Source organism: Brachyistius frenatus, unplaced genomic scaffold (genome assembly GCF_029030835.1).
Source record: "Brachyistius frenatus isolate BFR_SWC_R1_liver_20210118 unplaced genomic scaffold, ASM2903083v1 Contig_31, whole genome shotgun sequence".
Lineage (NCBI taxonomy): Eukaryota > Metazoa > Chordata > Actinopteri > Embiotocidae > Brachyistius > Brachyistius frenatus.
Genome location: NW_027210630.1, coordinates 2,125,326 through 2,141,820, shown reverse-complemented (window position 1 = coordinate 2,141,820; position 16,495 = coordinate 2,125,326). Strand labels below are relative to the sequence as shown.

Genomic DNA, 16,495 nt, shown 5'->3' with positions numbered 1-16,495 from the left:
TTTTTATATTCCCTTGTTAATTTGTATCTCGCCCAAGTTGGGTCAAAAAATGCACTCCATTCTGTTATAACATTTGATGTCATAACCGTTTATGCATGTCAAATTTGAACATGCTAAACTGAATGACGTTTTATTATATTTCAATACTATCTCTGCAGCAGATAGTCAGGTGTTAGTCTGCATCAATTCTCTTGGTTTTTTTTGTTCATGCTTTTTTTTATTCATTAAATACTGAATATAGTTTTTTTTTTCCCCTCCTGAGAGACCCCTTGTCTCTCAGCATTGTGGTGTGTTGGCCGTAACGGTTCCGTTATTTGCCTTTTTTTTTATAAAAAGCAGTCACACAATGCTTCTGAATCACGCACAAGCACCTTACCTGTTGCAGAAAGTAGGCAGCTTGTTTATATGTATTCAAAACATGAATATGTATTTTGACTGACTATTTCTGAGAAACCTCTCTAAGCGGGTCCAAATATGGATGAGGTAAGGCTGTCACTTGGGATGGTGTTAATGTCTCGTCCTTCATGTGCACGTGGATCTGTGCTTTTGGGTGGACTGCTTTGTTTATATGTATCATACTGACTTTGAAAATAAAGGTTGTAGATTGTATAGACAAAAACATATATGTTTGACTGAAACGTGCAGACTCTGTGACCCAAAATCATCATAACTTTAATTTGATTCTGAAACCGAGCAATGCTGTTTGGCACACTTTTTGTTACCGCAAGGCCAGTAACGACTTCATGAAATCAGCTGGTAAGAAGGCAATGCTATTTCTTTTATTGTCACTCATCCTGTTGTAGTTACACATTTCCTGTGTGCTCACGGCTCCTTCCAGCCCTATTGTCTATTTTTGATTCAGAAGTCGAGACATTTTGCTAGATATTGATGTAATCCAGAGAATAGTCAGATTTATTTGTTTTTAATCATGGAGGAAGTCATTAGATCCCCGTGGTCTCACAAACCCTTTAGCAACAGATTCCTCGCGCTTGTGCAGTCAGGTAAACGTTAAAAAAACCAAAGACATTCATTATATTCTATGCATCCTACTTTTAATCTGTATGATGCCATGTGCCTGCCTGCTGTGAATTGTCAGTACACCCTCTCCCCCACAGTTGCCACTCAATAATGTTAAATTTCCTAACCACTTGAATTCAGAATCTCCCACGTAACTGTAGACGTAGAGATTTTCTGCATGTGTTTGGAGTCCTGAGCAAAAGCAGTTTCAAATAGAAACTGGATGTTACTTTAAATGTCTTGAAAAGTTGTCACTATAGTTTGAAAATTACGTTGTGACCTTATTTTTATTGATTGATTTGATTGAGTCGTTTAGACTATATAGACTATTTATATTGAATATTTCACTTAAATGGATACAAAAATTGAGTTGCCTTGCATTCAAAAACATCTTTATTTGTATATATTCCTGTTTTTAAAAAAAAAAAAAAAAAATCTTAAATCTTGACATACTTCAGTTAGTCTGTTACATGCCTTGTGCTTTTTTTTGTTGGTGGTGGAAACACTGATTCTGTGTTAATCGTGTTAAACAAAATTCAAATGAAGCCAGTCAGAATAGTTCAAATTAATGCATTACACTGCTTGCCCTCCTCCTTCATTCTTTTGAGATATTGTTTCATAACTGTGAGTAATACTAGTAGTGTCATAATCATAAAGGTAGTGTTTTAAGTAGATGCGTATTGTTTAAAATAGACAGGAGAGCTGATATTCCAGATGGGGATTTCCATAATGTAAATAGTCTTATGCTATTTATGCACAATTGATTAAAATGGGAGTTTGGGTGATTTTTGTTGAGTGCCATTGCCAGAACAGGAACCCTGAGAAGTTTGACAATGCAAATATGAAATGCTTGTGATAATGCTGCTACAGTATGTAACACTGGAGCTCAAATAAACATACAAGTGACTAATGCTGTTTTTTTTTTTTGTCTTTGTGTGTGTTTTGAGTCTAAACTGAATCTATATTTGCTTTTATAATATGCTGTTTCAAGTATTTTAGATGATTGTTTTTATTCTTTCAGCATCAAAATACAACAACCAAGAGTTTCACAAGTTTATTGTAAAGTTTGTGATGTATGGTTAGGTTAGGTAGTTACTTTATTAATCCCCGAGGGGAATTTTTTTCCCCGCTACAGCAGCATACAGAAGCAATAAGATAATAATAGAATAATAGAAAAGCAATAAAATAGCAGTAAAAAAATATTAAATATAAAATGCACAGTATATACAGCACGGTATATATCTATATATATATTATATACAAACAACCAAGAAACACAGTCAACAGTGTTATTGTTATGTGATGTATTATTATTTTAACTGGTTGGGTATTATATATTTCAATATATTATATTATATTATATTATATTATATTATATTATATTATATTATATTATATTATGGTCATACCTGGAACAATACGATTTCAGACACCCCTAAAGTGGACCATACCATTTCTTCACCTTGACGTAGAACCCCCCCCCCTCCTCCCCCACTTACCGGTCTCGGTTACGTCATTGCAGCATCTTGTCGAGAAGTTTGTACCAGCAGCGTCGCACAAGCCAGTGGAGACGTAAGTGAACTTTTACCTACACGTCCTTACTTTCTGAGTTAGATTGTACTCACTGATTAAAAATCATCGACAACGTTCGCCGTACTTCTAGGTTTTGCTTTGATGTACAGTTTAGCTTGCTTAAAGTTAGCTGGCTGATAGCGCGCCCATTCATTTCCAGTGACGACTTGAAGTTTGATGACCAACTATGATGTCATATGGTAGCTAACATTGGTGCTCAGTCATGAGCAGTGACAATGTAGGATTAGTCGTTGTTTTGACAACAATATCTAGTTTATTATTTAATTTTAGTAGTCTCTCGTTTGGCTTTGGGGTTTAGTTTGTTTTTTTTGCCTGTTGGATATTAGCTTTTTTTTTTTTTTTAAAAAAAAAAAAAAACAGGAACTGCCTTTGTTTTTTACTCAGGAATACAATCATTTTAACTGGTTGGGTTAATTATCAATATTCAAATCCATGATTAAATGTGGGACTACTTTATTGAGCTCCGATTAGGTTTCACTGACAGAGTGAGCCAGAGGAGAGGAGATATATCTGGCACCTTTTTTTTTTTTGTTGTTACGTAAAGACTACGTTGAAACTTTAAACAATCAGGTCTTTGAGATATTGCAGCCTGTATTTTGTGCGGTTGTCATGCAGTTGTGTAGCGAGCAGGACAGTAATGACAACAAAATACTCCTGGTGTACTATTAGGACTTGTGTTTTATTACAAATAAATGACAGCAGGGGTGAGTGCTATCACTTTCAAAGGGTGAAATCCTTTAGGAAAGGGTTTTTGCATAACTAAATACTAGTGTGGGTAAGTGAGCCAACCCTTTAAAACGTGTATCTTGCAGAAGTTGCACACCTCCAATAGAGGGCAGTATAGTATCATATCTTCAAAGGCACAGATCCTGTTGAGATATGCTGTCACTGTGTTTGGATCTGCCAACCAATGCTAAGATGCATGATGTTGAAATCAGTTCAGCACTATTGACTCTGCTTTAATTGTTGACTAGAAAAAAAAAAAAAAAAAGTCTGGCACAAGTGTTTGAATAAATACCATCCTAAGTCTTGAACTTGGATTTAAATTGCAGTAGGGGGTCATTTTTTGTTGTTGTTGTTAACACTGCTTATTCAGGGTTGAAAAAAATACATTCAAAATATTTATGACCCATCAGATTTTGGCTTTTTATGTTTTTATGTTGATTTTTCTGCGTCAGTGCAGCAGAATTGTTTGAGGGTTAGGAATGATCTCAAGTTTTATGCTGAACAAAATAACCGAACACCTTACAATCCACGCAAGAAACTGCACCAGTTGTCAAATAATTCAATCAACTCTAATTCAGTGTTTGATTACAAGAGGCTTCCTTGTTATTCTGACTAAAAAGAGATAAATAAATACACTTGTGTCTGTATACTAATAAGCATGCATATTGGGACCATGTTTGAAAAAAACTGTTTTTACGCGTTCACATGTTTTACGTGGATTTTATTTTTCTGCAATCGATAAATCATATTGTGTCACCTGCAGATTGTATAATTGACAATTGATATGCGAGAACAAAATGAATGCAGGATATCACATTAACCTCACCGTTGCGTTCAAAGTGCAGGATTCGATGAATGCATGCTTTCATTTTCTTCCCTCTTTGATCACAGTTATCAGTTGTAAACGTTTGATCCCGAGTTTTATTTCTACTGTTTATGTGAAGATAAATACTGTATTTAAAATGTGTACTGTACGGTGCCATATTGTATCGTTTACGATAAAATCAGTATCGTTTTTAGTATGACGAAACGGTTCTAATCGTGATAATGACAATATTGCGTCTTGTTGACGTATCGACTCAAAACTGCAGTCAATACAGCAACAGCGAGCATGGTGTCGTTCCTGTTCGTAAACTCAAAAAATAACAACAGAGATCATATTTGGTTAGTTTTTACTGAATATGTTGAGTCAAACTGTTATGTTTAAACTATGCATGTAAACAATAACACTTGTTGTGTTGCAGTTGGATACCATTGAAATGAATTACAGGTTATATTGTTGTCGCAGAAATACCCTGGAACGTTGTGATATTGTTTTTTATCAACCCTCCCCCAGTGTCCTGAAAATAATACAGTATACCAGGACAGAAAAACAACCGAATTGATTTTTTTTTTTTTTTTTTTTTTACTGAGATTCTCTCAGTGCAGAGCTTTCTTCCCGACCATCATGCTTCCGGACACGTACACTTATGCTGTAACCCTGAAGTGTTTAGTTTTCGCCCTCGTCCATGAATAGGTTGTTTATCTGAAGCGCACAATGAACGCCCCCTTCACCCATGTCATATTTTTCTCTAGTCACTTTAATCTGCAGTAAACTGCCCCACTACTTTATATCTTTATCTCAAAGATAAGAACACAGGAAAATTACTCTTCTCTCCCGTCTGCTGTCTTACCCCCGTTTCTTTCCCATTCTTTATCTCTTGCGCGCACACACACATGCACACTGTATGCAGCTGCACAATCAATGTTAACCATCTGATGAGGTGGATGCTGTAGTGTATCTGCCGATGGCACAAGAAAGGCGGCTGCTCTGCTGGGTCCGTAACATGAGGGATCCAGTTACAATATCCGAGGAAGTTTATGAGCGTTCCCATGAAAAGATCAGGGCTGTTTTAAACCTTATCAACCCCAACAAATTTGTCAGACAGTCACGGCATATTGGAGCACTGACAAAGGCTGCCTTTGTGGTCAGAGTTGGTTTTCTCCTCATCTGTTGAGAAGATCTGCATGTTTTTCAAAGCATCATTGCCCACCTTGAAGAGCACGACGACGGGTCCGCGATCACACTCACAATCAGACAAGTAAAAAAAAAAAAAAATACAAAAAGATAAAGATTAATGCTTCAGCGTCGAGACTAAACTTTGTATTTTAGAGTACTTTTTGAAATGTATAGTTGCTTTATCCCCCATATGCAAGAAAGTCCACCATTGAAATGTAGAAGAAGAGATAAGGCACTAATGTTCAAAGCTCCTCCTTACTGCTTTTCATCATTTGGTTACCAAATCCAGTTAATCCAGGTGGCCCACAGACACTCCCCGAACCTGAAGAGCACAAGAGAAGGAAACAGGCGAGAGGATGTTCTTTTTGAAGTCTCCCGGGTTTGTGAGTCAATGTACCGTGTCTCTTTCAGTCTGTGGAAGTACAGGTATTACAATGGCAATAGTAATAGTTCTCCTTCAGCTTCACCCTTCAACAAGCTCCTTTATCTGATGAGCCGGTTTTAATGCACCCTGAGACACCGAGAGACACCAGGAGATACAGTCGGGTATTCAATGCCGTCAAAACAGATGCTATCTGCCCTCTTCATGTCTAATTACCTGTTTACTCGAAGGGCCTAGTGAAGAGTGAATAGCACAGCCACCATTGTTCAGAAGAAATCGCTTTAGTTTAAGGAAATGCATGTTTTGCACTACAATACATACACTACCATTTATTACACCAGGCTGTGAACACTTTATTTTTTTTTTCCCCCCTTTCTTTTGTAAAGTTAAGAGATTTTAACATGAGGGGCAGATCTATGTTAAAATACCTGTTTTTGCAGCCTCGCCAGCTTTGGGTAATCTGTTGACACTTGTTGCCCCGGTCCCTGTGAGGGCAGCTACTTCACAACCTCAGACAGGTTAGTGGAATGAAAGCTCTGTAATCTCCCTCTATCAATTCCATCAGTCCTCTGCTCACACTTTGGTTATGTTAGTATAAACATGCCCTTCATAAAAATGTAAAGCACTAAATCCTGCGTTCCTTCTTATCAGCACTGTTGGCCACTGTACTCAGTCAGCCCGGCATACCAGCCTGCATTCGGCTGCTATACCCATCGCTGGTTTTCAGCTTCTGTATAAATGGATCAAAGGTACTCTGAGTAAATGCAGTAGTAGGAATCCACATAATCATAGTTTACACTTGATTTTTGATTCATTTCCATCCATAAATGACACAAGAAGAGAACTTTTTCAATTGTGTAACTGATGGAAATCTCTAAAGGACATATTTTATGCCCTTATGTCTGCTTATAGAGGCACACAAGGCTGTTCTTAGTGATTTTGAGATCCTCTTCAAATCCTAACTGGAGTGAAATGTCTTCTTGAAACTTGAAACAGTGAAGTCAAAGAGTAGGGCATTTTTGAAGAGGCATTTTCTCGAGGCACATATGACAGGAAAAGCACGTGGTGGAGTGACATGACGAATGCAATAACAATCCACCCAAGCAAGGATGAGGTCCCGCTGCAGGCATTCAAGGAAGACGTGCTCAGGGCAATGATTAAAGCACTAGATTTGAGGTGTGTCTTGTGTCGTCAGCAAATGGACACTGTGCTGCGAGTTGTTCCACCCTCTCGCCGTAAGAGGGAATATACTCTTAAGTGAGCGCTTATATTTGGTGCAATATGGTAGTCCTGAAAGAGGCTGTACAGAGATGTCTAACATACCTAGTCAACAATGGAATTAATAATTCAAGCCAAGTCTTTATTGAAGAGTGCAATGTATTTATATATGGTAACATTAAAATGTTATTATTTGTATGTACTCCTAACAGGAGAATAAGCCACTATAAACCTATATATAGGCTTGTCATGCAAAAAAAACAAAAAAAAACAAAAAAAAACACCAACCAAAAATATGGTGAAACCGTCAGAATCAGAACTGTGATACACATTTTTCATCAGACCACTCAGTGCTGTTGTACAACAATGAGCTCCACATTGCTCACACAACTTGATTGTTTTAAAGAATGGCAAGTTGCAGTGCTTTTAAAAATGTACCGCAAAACCTCTTGGCGTTTTTCATTTGGACAACAAACCTGCTTGGGAAAAAAGGTTTATATGTTTTATGGATATGTACATTATTTAATAACTGGTGTGCCTATGTGTGTGCAAAGGGGCTATAATAAGATTAAAGATTAGACTTTAATGCGTTATTTTATGTCATGCCGACTGTCCTGAAGTACAGAACCTAAAGGACAAAGAAATATGTGAGCTGTGCTGATATGTGTCACCTTCTCGTACCCTCAGAATGTCCCACAGCAGATATCATCACAACAAACAGGTTCTGTTACTATACTATATATATCTACAGTACCAAACTATCAGCATCACATTCATGACGTGTGGCACATGACGGCTTCACTGCTTCATGCCGCGGTGGCACAAAAAAAACCGGGCAACCTCACATTGAACTTGATGTTCGACACAACACAGTTCGTGTTTGATCTAAACAAAGATTTTCTTTAACCAGCCTTAAAACTCATATTTAATGTTAAAATGTCCGCCAATCTGGAAATGATAATGTTAAAATAGTTGTTCACCTTCTGTACACTTCTTTATACTGCATTTTTCTTTTTGGGGTTATTTTTTTTTACTGTTGTATCCTATTATATACTTTCACTGACTTTTCACTGCTTCAGTCATCCAGTTTCCCCTCTTGGATCAGCTAATGTAATTCCATACATTTTTCCCTTCATTGTCAATTTTTGATTTAAGCACAAGTATTAGCTCATGTTTGGAGTTTTCATTTTAAACAAAATTTCCAACAGTCTCACTTGAGAAATTGCAGTTTCCTTATGATGTCATCTTAAGAAATTTGAGAAGAGTTTATCTCCATGTAATCAGGTCAGTGGCTCTTTTAAAAGAATCAAGTCTCATTCTTCAGCCCTCATTGGCAACATCATCCCTATCTCAGTACCGTCTTATCACCTTCATGCTGGCAGTTTACATATTTTTAGTATAAAACAGTCACATTGTCAGTGTAAACGCAGTTTATTCCATACTGTTAATTATATCCTAGTGATTAGATATCATCACTTAACAAGTCAAGAGGTTCTCTGCTTTCTTTACATTTTGCTGTAATATATTTTTCATAATAAACTCTGCCCCATAAGCAAAATGTTGTCATTTTTTAAAAGAAAAAAATTAAATAATATATATATATAAATATATATATATATATATATATGAATTCATGCATTGTGATAATTTTTCTTTTAAAAAAAAGAACATTTTGCTGCTATATATATATATATATATATATTAACCATAAAACAACATTTCAGATATTTCCAAAAGCTGCAAAGGATTTATTTTCTGTGTATTTTAACACAAAGCTTTAAAGAAAAGTACAATGTGTCAGTAGTAGTTTATTATTGAAATAATTAACAATGCCACAACTGAATTCAGTGATGAAATGGTTTGCTGCGCATCATGTCCTTACAGCAACATTTGTATGATTTTTGTACAAACCATTTTCAAAAGCGGCCTGCTGAAGTGAATACATGAGCATACACTGCACTCACAATCTGTCAAATAACACAGAATCAAGTTTGATAGGGAACATGGAGCCTAAATACTAAACAGTAGCTTACATAGGGTAACTCATTTTCACTATAACATTGGGCCCCAGGGGCAACTGTAGTCCCACAGGTAGGGTCTGTATTGGTAGGCTTTGCAGAAGGAAGTAATAAGTGTCGATTTGACCAGGTCCTCTCTCAGGCCCAGACCCTCTGCTTTGTACACGTCCTTACAGAACTCTGACGTCTGCTGCTTTCGTTTCGTTTTGTACCTCCTGTTCTGAAACCAGATTTTCACTTGGGTCTCGGTCAGTCTTAAGGTGCTGGCCAGGTGTGCTCTCTCTGGGGCCGACAGGTATTTCTGGTGATTAAATTTCTTCTCTAGTTCGAGCACTTGGAGGTGTGTAAATGCAGCTCTAGAGCGCCTTTGTTTCCTTGTGGAGGAAAAACGTGACTCTGAGGAGCTGGGACAGGATGTGTCCAGAGACTCTGTGAAGTACAGGACAGATGTGATCAGGTCATTAAACAGGTACACTGCTTTCTGATAGTCACTGCGTTGTGGCCTGCAGAGTGATGTAGTCTGGTAGTTTTTATATTGCATTGCTACAACTTCTCACAATACAGACCTGTACTTTATCTCACAAAAATGCATTCTATCTTTTAAAACTTTATTCTGCAAAGCAAGTCTGTGAATTTATTGAATTTGTCCGTTCGTGTCATTTTTGCAATTGAAAGCCTCCAGAAACTCACCCGTTTGAACTCCACATGCAGTCTCCTGAGGGATGAGTTGCGCTGACAACTTTTCAGATTCTTCTTCCCACTGTGAACGTCTTTGCATCATCGGCGAGCAGCATTTGACATTCAATCTCGTGCCCACCTTAACGGAGAGGATGTCCTCAATGAGGAAAGAAGTCAGAGGTTTGGCTGTGTCGGACATTTCCATCCAGTAATCCACAGCCCGGAGGCCAGAGAGCTACAGTGAGGGCCGTGGTTGAAGAGTGTGTCTGTTCACGCACTCGCATGGCCTGAATTTATAGGAGAGAAGGGGCGGGCTCATCCGACTGCACTGACAAGTGGAGGAGGCGGGCCGACTGTTACTCTACTTCTACTTTCAGTAACTTTCATTTGTTTGCCTTTTCAGATTAACTTCTTGGGATGTTTCTAAAAAAAATCAAACTATAATGTTATCCAAAAAAAAAAAGTAGCTTTATACTTTTTCATGTTATAAATATATCAGTTTAAATCGGGTTATGCATATATCATGCCAAGTAAAAGAAACACATTTGTTGTAAAAATGTCTTCAAACAAATACCTTTTTCATATGATTATAGCCCAATTTTCAACTGTTTTTATACAATACTGCTCTGTGCACACATTTGCTAGTACATAAAGTAAACCTCCTTAAACCTAATACAGCCTAATACAAGAATAAATCTGCAGGTAATCCTACCTTCATAAAGATTATAATGTTCTTGGTTCTGTTTAAACCATATCAGAGGAATGTTATTGATTCAAATTTATGGTCATATCGGCAGCTGTTATTGGTGCTATTATGTTATACCTATAAAACATGAAATACACATTTCAATGCATTATATAGAGTGGTGTCCATGTAGTTTATCCTATTAATTAAATATTAAGTTCTCTGTACAAGAAAATATTTTGTGTGTATGTAGACTATATATTTTCTAAACTGTATAATCCCATTTTTGTACCCCGATGGTCTTGCCCTAAAATATCTAGACATAAAAGACTTTATGACACCCAAGTGAGGGAATATATTAGTAGGAGATAGGCAAACATTGCATGTTCGTATAGTTAATCCTTGTAGTTTGACAGCAGAGTTGAAGAGTTTTGTTTTTTGCGTGGAGACAAAACTTCCTGCTCAAGACACCCTACAAGTCCAGACAGAAATATTCTTAGAGTTTCTGGTATCATAGTAGTTAAATGGATTTACGTCTTAATCTTCATGCCCCCATCAGCTCTGCGTAATAACCCAGTTGTCTGCGGCTTCAGGGAGACAACTCTGTCTGCGGCAGGAGGGAGTTGGGTCAGGGTGGGTGGTCATACCTCCCGGAGCACTAATGAGTTCGACACATTTAGGCCGGCTCCTGAATGGATACACTCATTGTTCGGCTGGCTTGTTTATTTGTTGTTCTCTGTGGTTCAGGCTGACCTTTCTCCAGCGGCCGAGGTGTTTACTAGCGTTCTGTGTGTTGCTCTGGGATTTCATGCTTCATTTGGAAATGCACGAATGCAGGTATGATAAACACAACCCTCTCCGTGCCCTCTGGTCCCGCTGACTCCTCCAACTTCCCCACACCAACCACACACCAGTGCCACTATGATGAGAGCTTGTATTACCACTGCTTTAATGTGATGAAAGTGCAAAAATTCAACTTCCTGTTCTCAAATTTGATGACGGGAAGGTTTGTGTACTTTAGTTTACAATTTCAATATACAGTGTATATATAAATTGACTTGAGTTTAGCATGTTCTGTCCTGTGTTGGGTATCATCAGTTATAAAAACCATCTGTGTTAAATCCACTGATGTCACTCTTTAGCATTACCCACTGTCTTGTCAACACAGTATTAAGATCATCAGTATGATATGTTTTACCTTGGAGTCTTGGTCTGCGACTGTCTGTCTGCTGAAGTAGGTTGAACTGTAAGCACAGAAAGCCTTTATCCTTCGTCTAGACACAGTTTTTCTTCCTCTTTTAAGATCCCTTATGTTTATTTTTGGATCATACACCAATGAATATGGAATAAAATGTAAAAGTGGCTTTCAGTTGGAAGACAAATTCAATTTGAACAACTTTAATTTCACCAAATATGCATACATTTGTTTGAAGTGTAGGTCATTTAGATGTCATTTTAAACGAACATGTAGCACATTACTTGTTGTTCTCTGTTCATTTGGCCGAATGGGAAACCACATGTACTCAGTCTGACGACAAGAGCCCAAACAAAGTCAGCAGTGAGAGTGAGCTCCTGCTGGGTCGGGCTATCGTACATTTGAAATAGCTCTTTTAAGATTGCACCAATGCTGTCATCCTCTGCCTTTATTCTGTGACAATCTGCTTGATTGCTCTTAGTTGAAAATAATAACATTTCCTCTTTATTTAGGCATTCGTTGCACATGTATTGAGTCACGTAGCTGTGCGTCAGACGTGACATAGTAAAACCTCTGACCTTTTAGCCTGGGAAGGCATTCGTCTTCCTTAGTAAAAACTAGGTGGTGACAGTGTTTTCTGAAAAGTTGTTATGCCATCAATCCTCTGCTATGTTCCTTCTATTTCATTGTCTGAGCTGACAAGTAGTGAGTCTTTGTTGAAACAGTAGATTTGTCAGTCTTCTGTCCTGTTATCTGGTCTGCATCAGAGTTGTTTTACACTGTATCCTGCACCTGGTTATTGCACAAATACACCAGTCTGTGTTCATTGTATGATGTAACAAAGATGTCATCACATTGACTAAGCTGATTGCGTTCGAGTTTGAGACCACTTGTGTAGATTTCATGAAGTCAGTTGAAGTTAGTTATCTGCTTTTTTGGATTATATTCAGTGATTGTGAACAAAGATTTTTTTTTTTAATTCTCACTCCTGGGAAGAGCTGTACAAATTAAACTTTATTAACTCTTGCTTTAGAGACTTGGTGTGGGTAGGAGGGGAGGGGGGGGGAGGTTCAAATATAACAGCATATAGCCTGTATGTGTGAATTTTTGCTGTGTGAAAGGAATGGTAGAGTCTTCCACTAGAGGGAGCTTTAAAGCCACACATCAATTCTCCTCAGAGTAACAGCAGCCCAAGGAGCTGTTTACCAAAAGATTAGCCTTGGAAGAATCTGATTATTCTCCAGCGACTGTTTTGTTTCATTTTCATTTAGCTCACAAAATCAATCATCTCTTCGGCTGATTTAGTCTTTACAGCCGAGTGGATGGTTAGACAGAGGAACTCCTGAATTTGTGAATCATCTCGGCTGTAATCATAAACACCAGATTATCAGACTGGCATTCAAACAGCCGGAGACATATCTGTCTTTGTAAAGCTAGGATAACTGCAGCATGACATAAAACCTTTTTGAGTCAGCCATGTCTTGCCTTGATGGCCAGACTCACGTCATCCTCTATTTATACTGATCCTCATCATAACAGTGTAATCGAGCACCTTTATTTGTGAAAGTTTTCTTTTATTCTCTCTCCCCCCTAAACATAACAAAACAAACTTTTCACATAAATGTTATTTTTTATTTTTTGTTATAAATAATACCGGACCATCTCCACTGATTATTGTTTACACAACAATTAAATCTAACACTAAATTTGGATTTGCCTTCTAATGAATCAGTTGAGACAACGCGGTGATGCAGTTTTAAAGCTTTTATATTCACACGAAAGTATCTAAAACAGGAAGAGGTGGAAGGAGGGAAACCCCGAAGAAAAATATGTTTCAGTTTGTTGAGATCACCTAAATTCACCGGTGATTATATTTAGAAAGTGATTGACTCTAAGTAACTCTAGTATTAATAACATGTTGTCCAATTTAATCACACGCACGCACGCACGCACGCACGCACACACACACACACACACACACACACACACACACACACACACACACACACACACACACACTATCTGATCTCCTGGTCTCCTCTCTGTCTACAGCTTTGTCCTTATCTGTGCTGTGAGGCTCCTTCACCTCCTCTCTCCTTCCAGAGTTGTTTCTTCTCCGGCCCTTTGACTGAATTTTACATGTGCATTTTTTTCCCCCTCAATTCTTTCATCAATCGATAAACTAAAATGAATTTCAACTACGCAGGTAAATGGTCACTATACTCGCTCAGTAGCTCTTTTTGAAGCTCAATTTACTGTAAACTTGTAATGTGAAAGTTCAAATTTGACATTTATTGGAGATGTAGAGCTGCAATTTCCAGAGCTTGAAATCAAACAAAGCTGAGAAATATTTTTGCAGCCAATGGAAGTTGGGTGCCGTCTGCGGCTCATCGCTAAGTGACATTTCAGACTGGAACTGTGCCCCGTTTGATTGAAAGTTTTGAAAAAGTTAAAGAGCCACTCTGTCTGTGGGTTTGTTTACTAAGCAAAGCTTCAGGACAGGACAAGCTCTCCAGCCTTATCAGTGGATTTGTGAATGGGACAATAATGAGTTCAGTTTGATAGAGCAGCCTGTCAGGTCAGATGTCACTCCATCCATTAGGTTTTTGATGGCTCTCTTTGATAAACGGCAGAGGACAGCTCCATAAGGATGTCTAATCAGGTATTTTGTCTTTAATTTAATCCTAGGTGGAAAATTGCCCACTTTGTTCAATACGTTTTGTCAGATTTAATAGTTTTTATTAAGAGTTTTACAAGTCTTTTTAATTTGTAAAATAGGACAATTGGTATCAGTTTAAAAATGTGGTTATTTAATGACAGACTTTTGAAAAACTTTTTTTTTTTAAATACTATAACTGTCACAAAAAGAAAGTACTCAAAAGATTAATTTAATTTGGAAAGCAAATTAGTTGCACTTTACTTTTTTGGAGATCAGTTTACATTGAATTTCTGTAATTCAGAGTTTGTAGAAATAATCTAAACTGAATTATGTGGGTAAGCAAAGAAAAACAACATCATAAAAAGAATAATAGTGAGTTCATTCCTCTGGACAGTGTGGATCAGCTGAGGATTTTTTTTTTTTTTAATCTTTTTTTTTTATTTGCCTCTGTCATCCAGAGAAAACTAGAAACAAATACAATTCCTTTACAAAATATACAGTAAACATTTGAACTAGGCTATTTGGTAGCTTTCTGCCGTGCAGACAAATTCGTCTTCCTTAAATCACCAGCCTCTTAAAGAAGCCTGAAACTGTCCGTGGTCGAAGGGCCCCTCAGTGTGTCCAGTTAAATCAACCAGCTGGTTATTGGACATCTGTGCGCCAGTCACACTGGCTGGAGGTGACAAACTGTGATAACTGCAACCGTACACGCTGCTGTTTCCATATCCAAATACGGGATTATAATGTCCCAGTGTCACATTATAAGGTGCTGCGCTACACAGCTTCCCGTCCCGCACCAGCACCGGCACCGCTACCCTCCTCGGTGCAGGTGGATAACCCGCCAGCTCCAGAGACTTGTCCTGCCTTTGACGCTTACATTTGTACCTCCTGTTCTGAAACCATATTTTGACCTGGGTGGAGGTGAGTTTGAGCACGGCGGCCAGGTGCTCTCTCTCCGGGGCGGACAGGTAGCGCTGCTGCCTGAAGCGTCTCTCCAGCTCGGACACCTGGGACTGGGAGAAGAGGACCCGTGGCTTCCGTCGCACCCTGCTTCTGCTTTTTGCGTCTTTGCTACAGTCAGATGAATTCTCGAGACCGCTCGTGTCTGCACATCAGAAAACAGTGAAATATAACCACACTTTCTGAAACGTTGACAAACAAGTTACTATATCTGACTGTGTTTTATTTTTAGAAAATTAAATTGTCAGCAATGGCACCCCCCCCCTCTATTTTTTTTAACCCTATTATCAAGAAACCACACATTTCTAATTGTTCTTAATATCTACTCCTGCCACCTGCTTGAAAAAAAAAAAAATGAAATCAAATTCTGAAAAAATATAGTAGCACAGAAAAAACGTGTCCCAGAATTAATTAATCAGATTAGTTTAAGATTTTAAAAAGGACAGAGTTTAAAATTCAACAAAATCTTCAGCTAAGTTTACCATATTTCACCAGACTTCTATTTTGATCTGAATGCGTGGATTCGATTGGTAGGAAAAAGAGGGCCAAACAAGATCCAGTTCTTTTTTTAAAAAATAGGCTGTAGACATATTGTCTGTTATATACTGTTATTCTTTCTATTTTAGGTGCTTACTTTTAGATATTACGGTAGAAAAATATTGTAAATTCACCACCTTCCCCATAATTCATCGTCTATTAAAGTTAAGTCCTTGTCAATGGTAATTTTTTTTTTTTCTTTCAAATTGAGAGATCAAACTGAAAATGTGGAAGGTCGCAGGCATTGTTCCATAATGCGCCCACGTTCTGTCGAGCGGCCTAAACCCACGTAAACAACCATCCGTGTATAAAGAAAAAAGAAGCTAATCTGACTATGATCCACGTCATGCATCATCTCACCCTCATTTCTCTCCTCTTCTGCCGCCGAGCTTTGAGTATGGAGCTTCCTCTGCATTCCAGAGGCGCACGGCTCTGGCTGGCAGTCATAAAAGTCGCTGCTTCGGGACGCGGCGTACACGTGCTGATGATGCATCGGAACAACTTGGTCAGTCATCAAAAAATCACTTTCATAGTCGTGGTGTTGCTCCAGCCTCAAAATATCCTTAACAGAAAAAGGCGTCGAGGTCGTTGAACTGGGATGCATCCCCACCGTTTGACTTGTCTCCCGTGTTTCTGGTCCTTATACGGACTGCACTCTCGAGCTGCTGCTGAGGCTGCCGGACGGATCTCTGAACTGACTGACTGAGTGAGGGCCTCAGAAGATTTAAATCATTCAAGGGTCCAGCTAATGAGGAAAGTAGAGATATATCTGCCCTCTCTCTGAAACGCTGACCAACACCCAGGCAGACTTTGCGCGCCACAGTTGTG

At 38.3% G+C, this 16,495-nt stretch overlaps 2 protein-coding genes across 2 annotated transcripts; both read right to left on the bottom strand.

Moving 5' to 3' along the window:
- Positions 1-8,730: 8,730 nt before the first annotated feature.
- nkx3-1 (NK3 homeobox 1) lies at positions 8,731-9,951 on the bottom strand. The gene is made up of 2 exons (XM_069699662.1): positions 9,644-9,951; positions 8,731-9,382 (listed from the first exon to the last, which is right to left on the bottom strand). Exons 1-2 carry the CDS (start codon positions 9,834-9,836, stop codon positions 8,988-8,990), a joined length of 588 nt encoding a protein of 195 aa, XP_069555763.1. The 5' UTR covers positions 9,837-9,951; the 3' UTR covers positions 8,731-8,987.
- A 4,782-nt stretch (positions 9,952-14,733) lies between these two features.
- On the bottom strand, positions 14,734-16,271 carry nkx2.7 (NK2 transcription factor related 7). The gene is made up of 2 exons (XM_069699660.1): positions 16,018-16,271; positions 14,734-15,268 (listed from the first exon to the last, which is right to left on the bottom strand). The coding sequence occupies exons 1-2, from the start codon at positions 16,269-16,271 to the stop codon at positions 14,734-14,736; spliced, it is 789 nt and encodes a 262-aa protein (XP_069555761.1).
- Between the last annotated feature and the right edge of the window lie 224 nt (positions 16,272-16,495).

What these genes read in the sequence shown, in the direction of transcription:
- nkx2.7 (XM_069699660.1), bottom strand. Translation starts at nt 16,271, where the DNA reads ATGCATCCCAGTTCAACGACCTCGACGCCTTTTTCTGTTAAGGATATT. An exon ending in AGAAATGAGGGTGAGATGAT is followed by an intron (nt 15,269 to 16,017) that starts GCATGACGTGGA and finishes TGCAGACACGAG; the next exon opens with CGGTCTCGAGAATTCATCTG.
- nkx3-1 (XM_069699662.1), bottom strand. Translation starts at nt 9,836, where the DNA reads ATGGAAATGTCCGACACAGCCAAACCTCTGACTTCTTTCCTCATTGAG. An exon ending in TGCATGTGGAGTTCAAACGG is followed by an intron (nt 9,383 to 9,643) that starts GTGAGTTTCTGG and finishes TGTACTTCACAG; the next exon opens with AGTCTCTGGACACATCCTGT.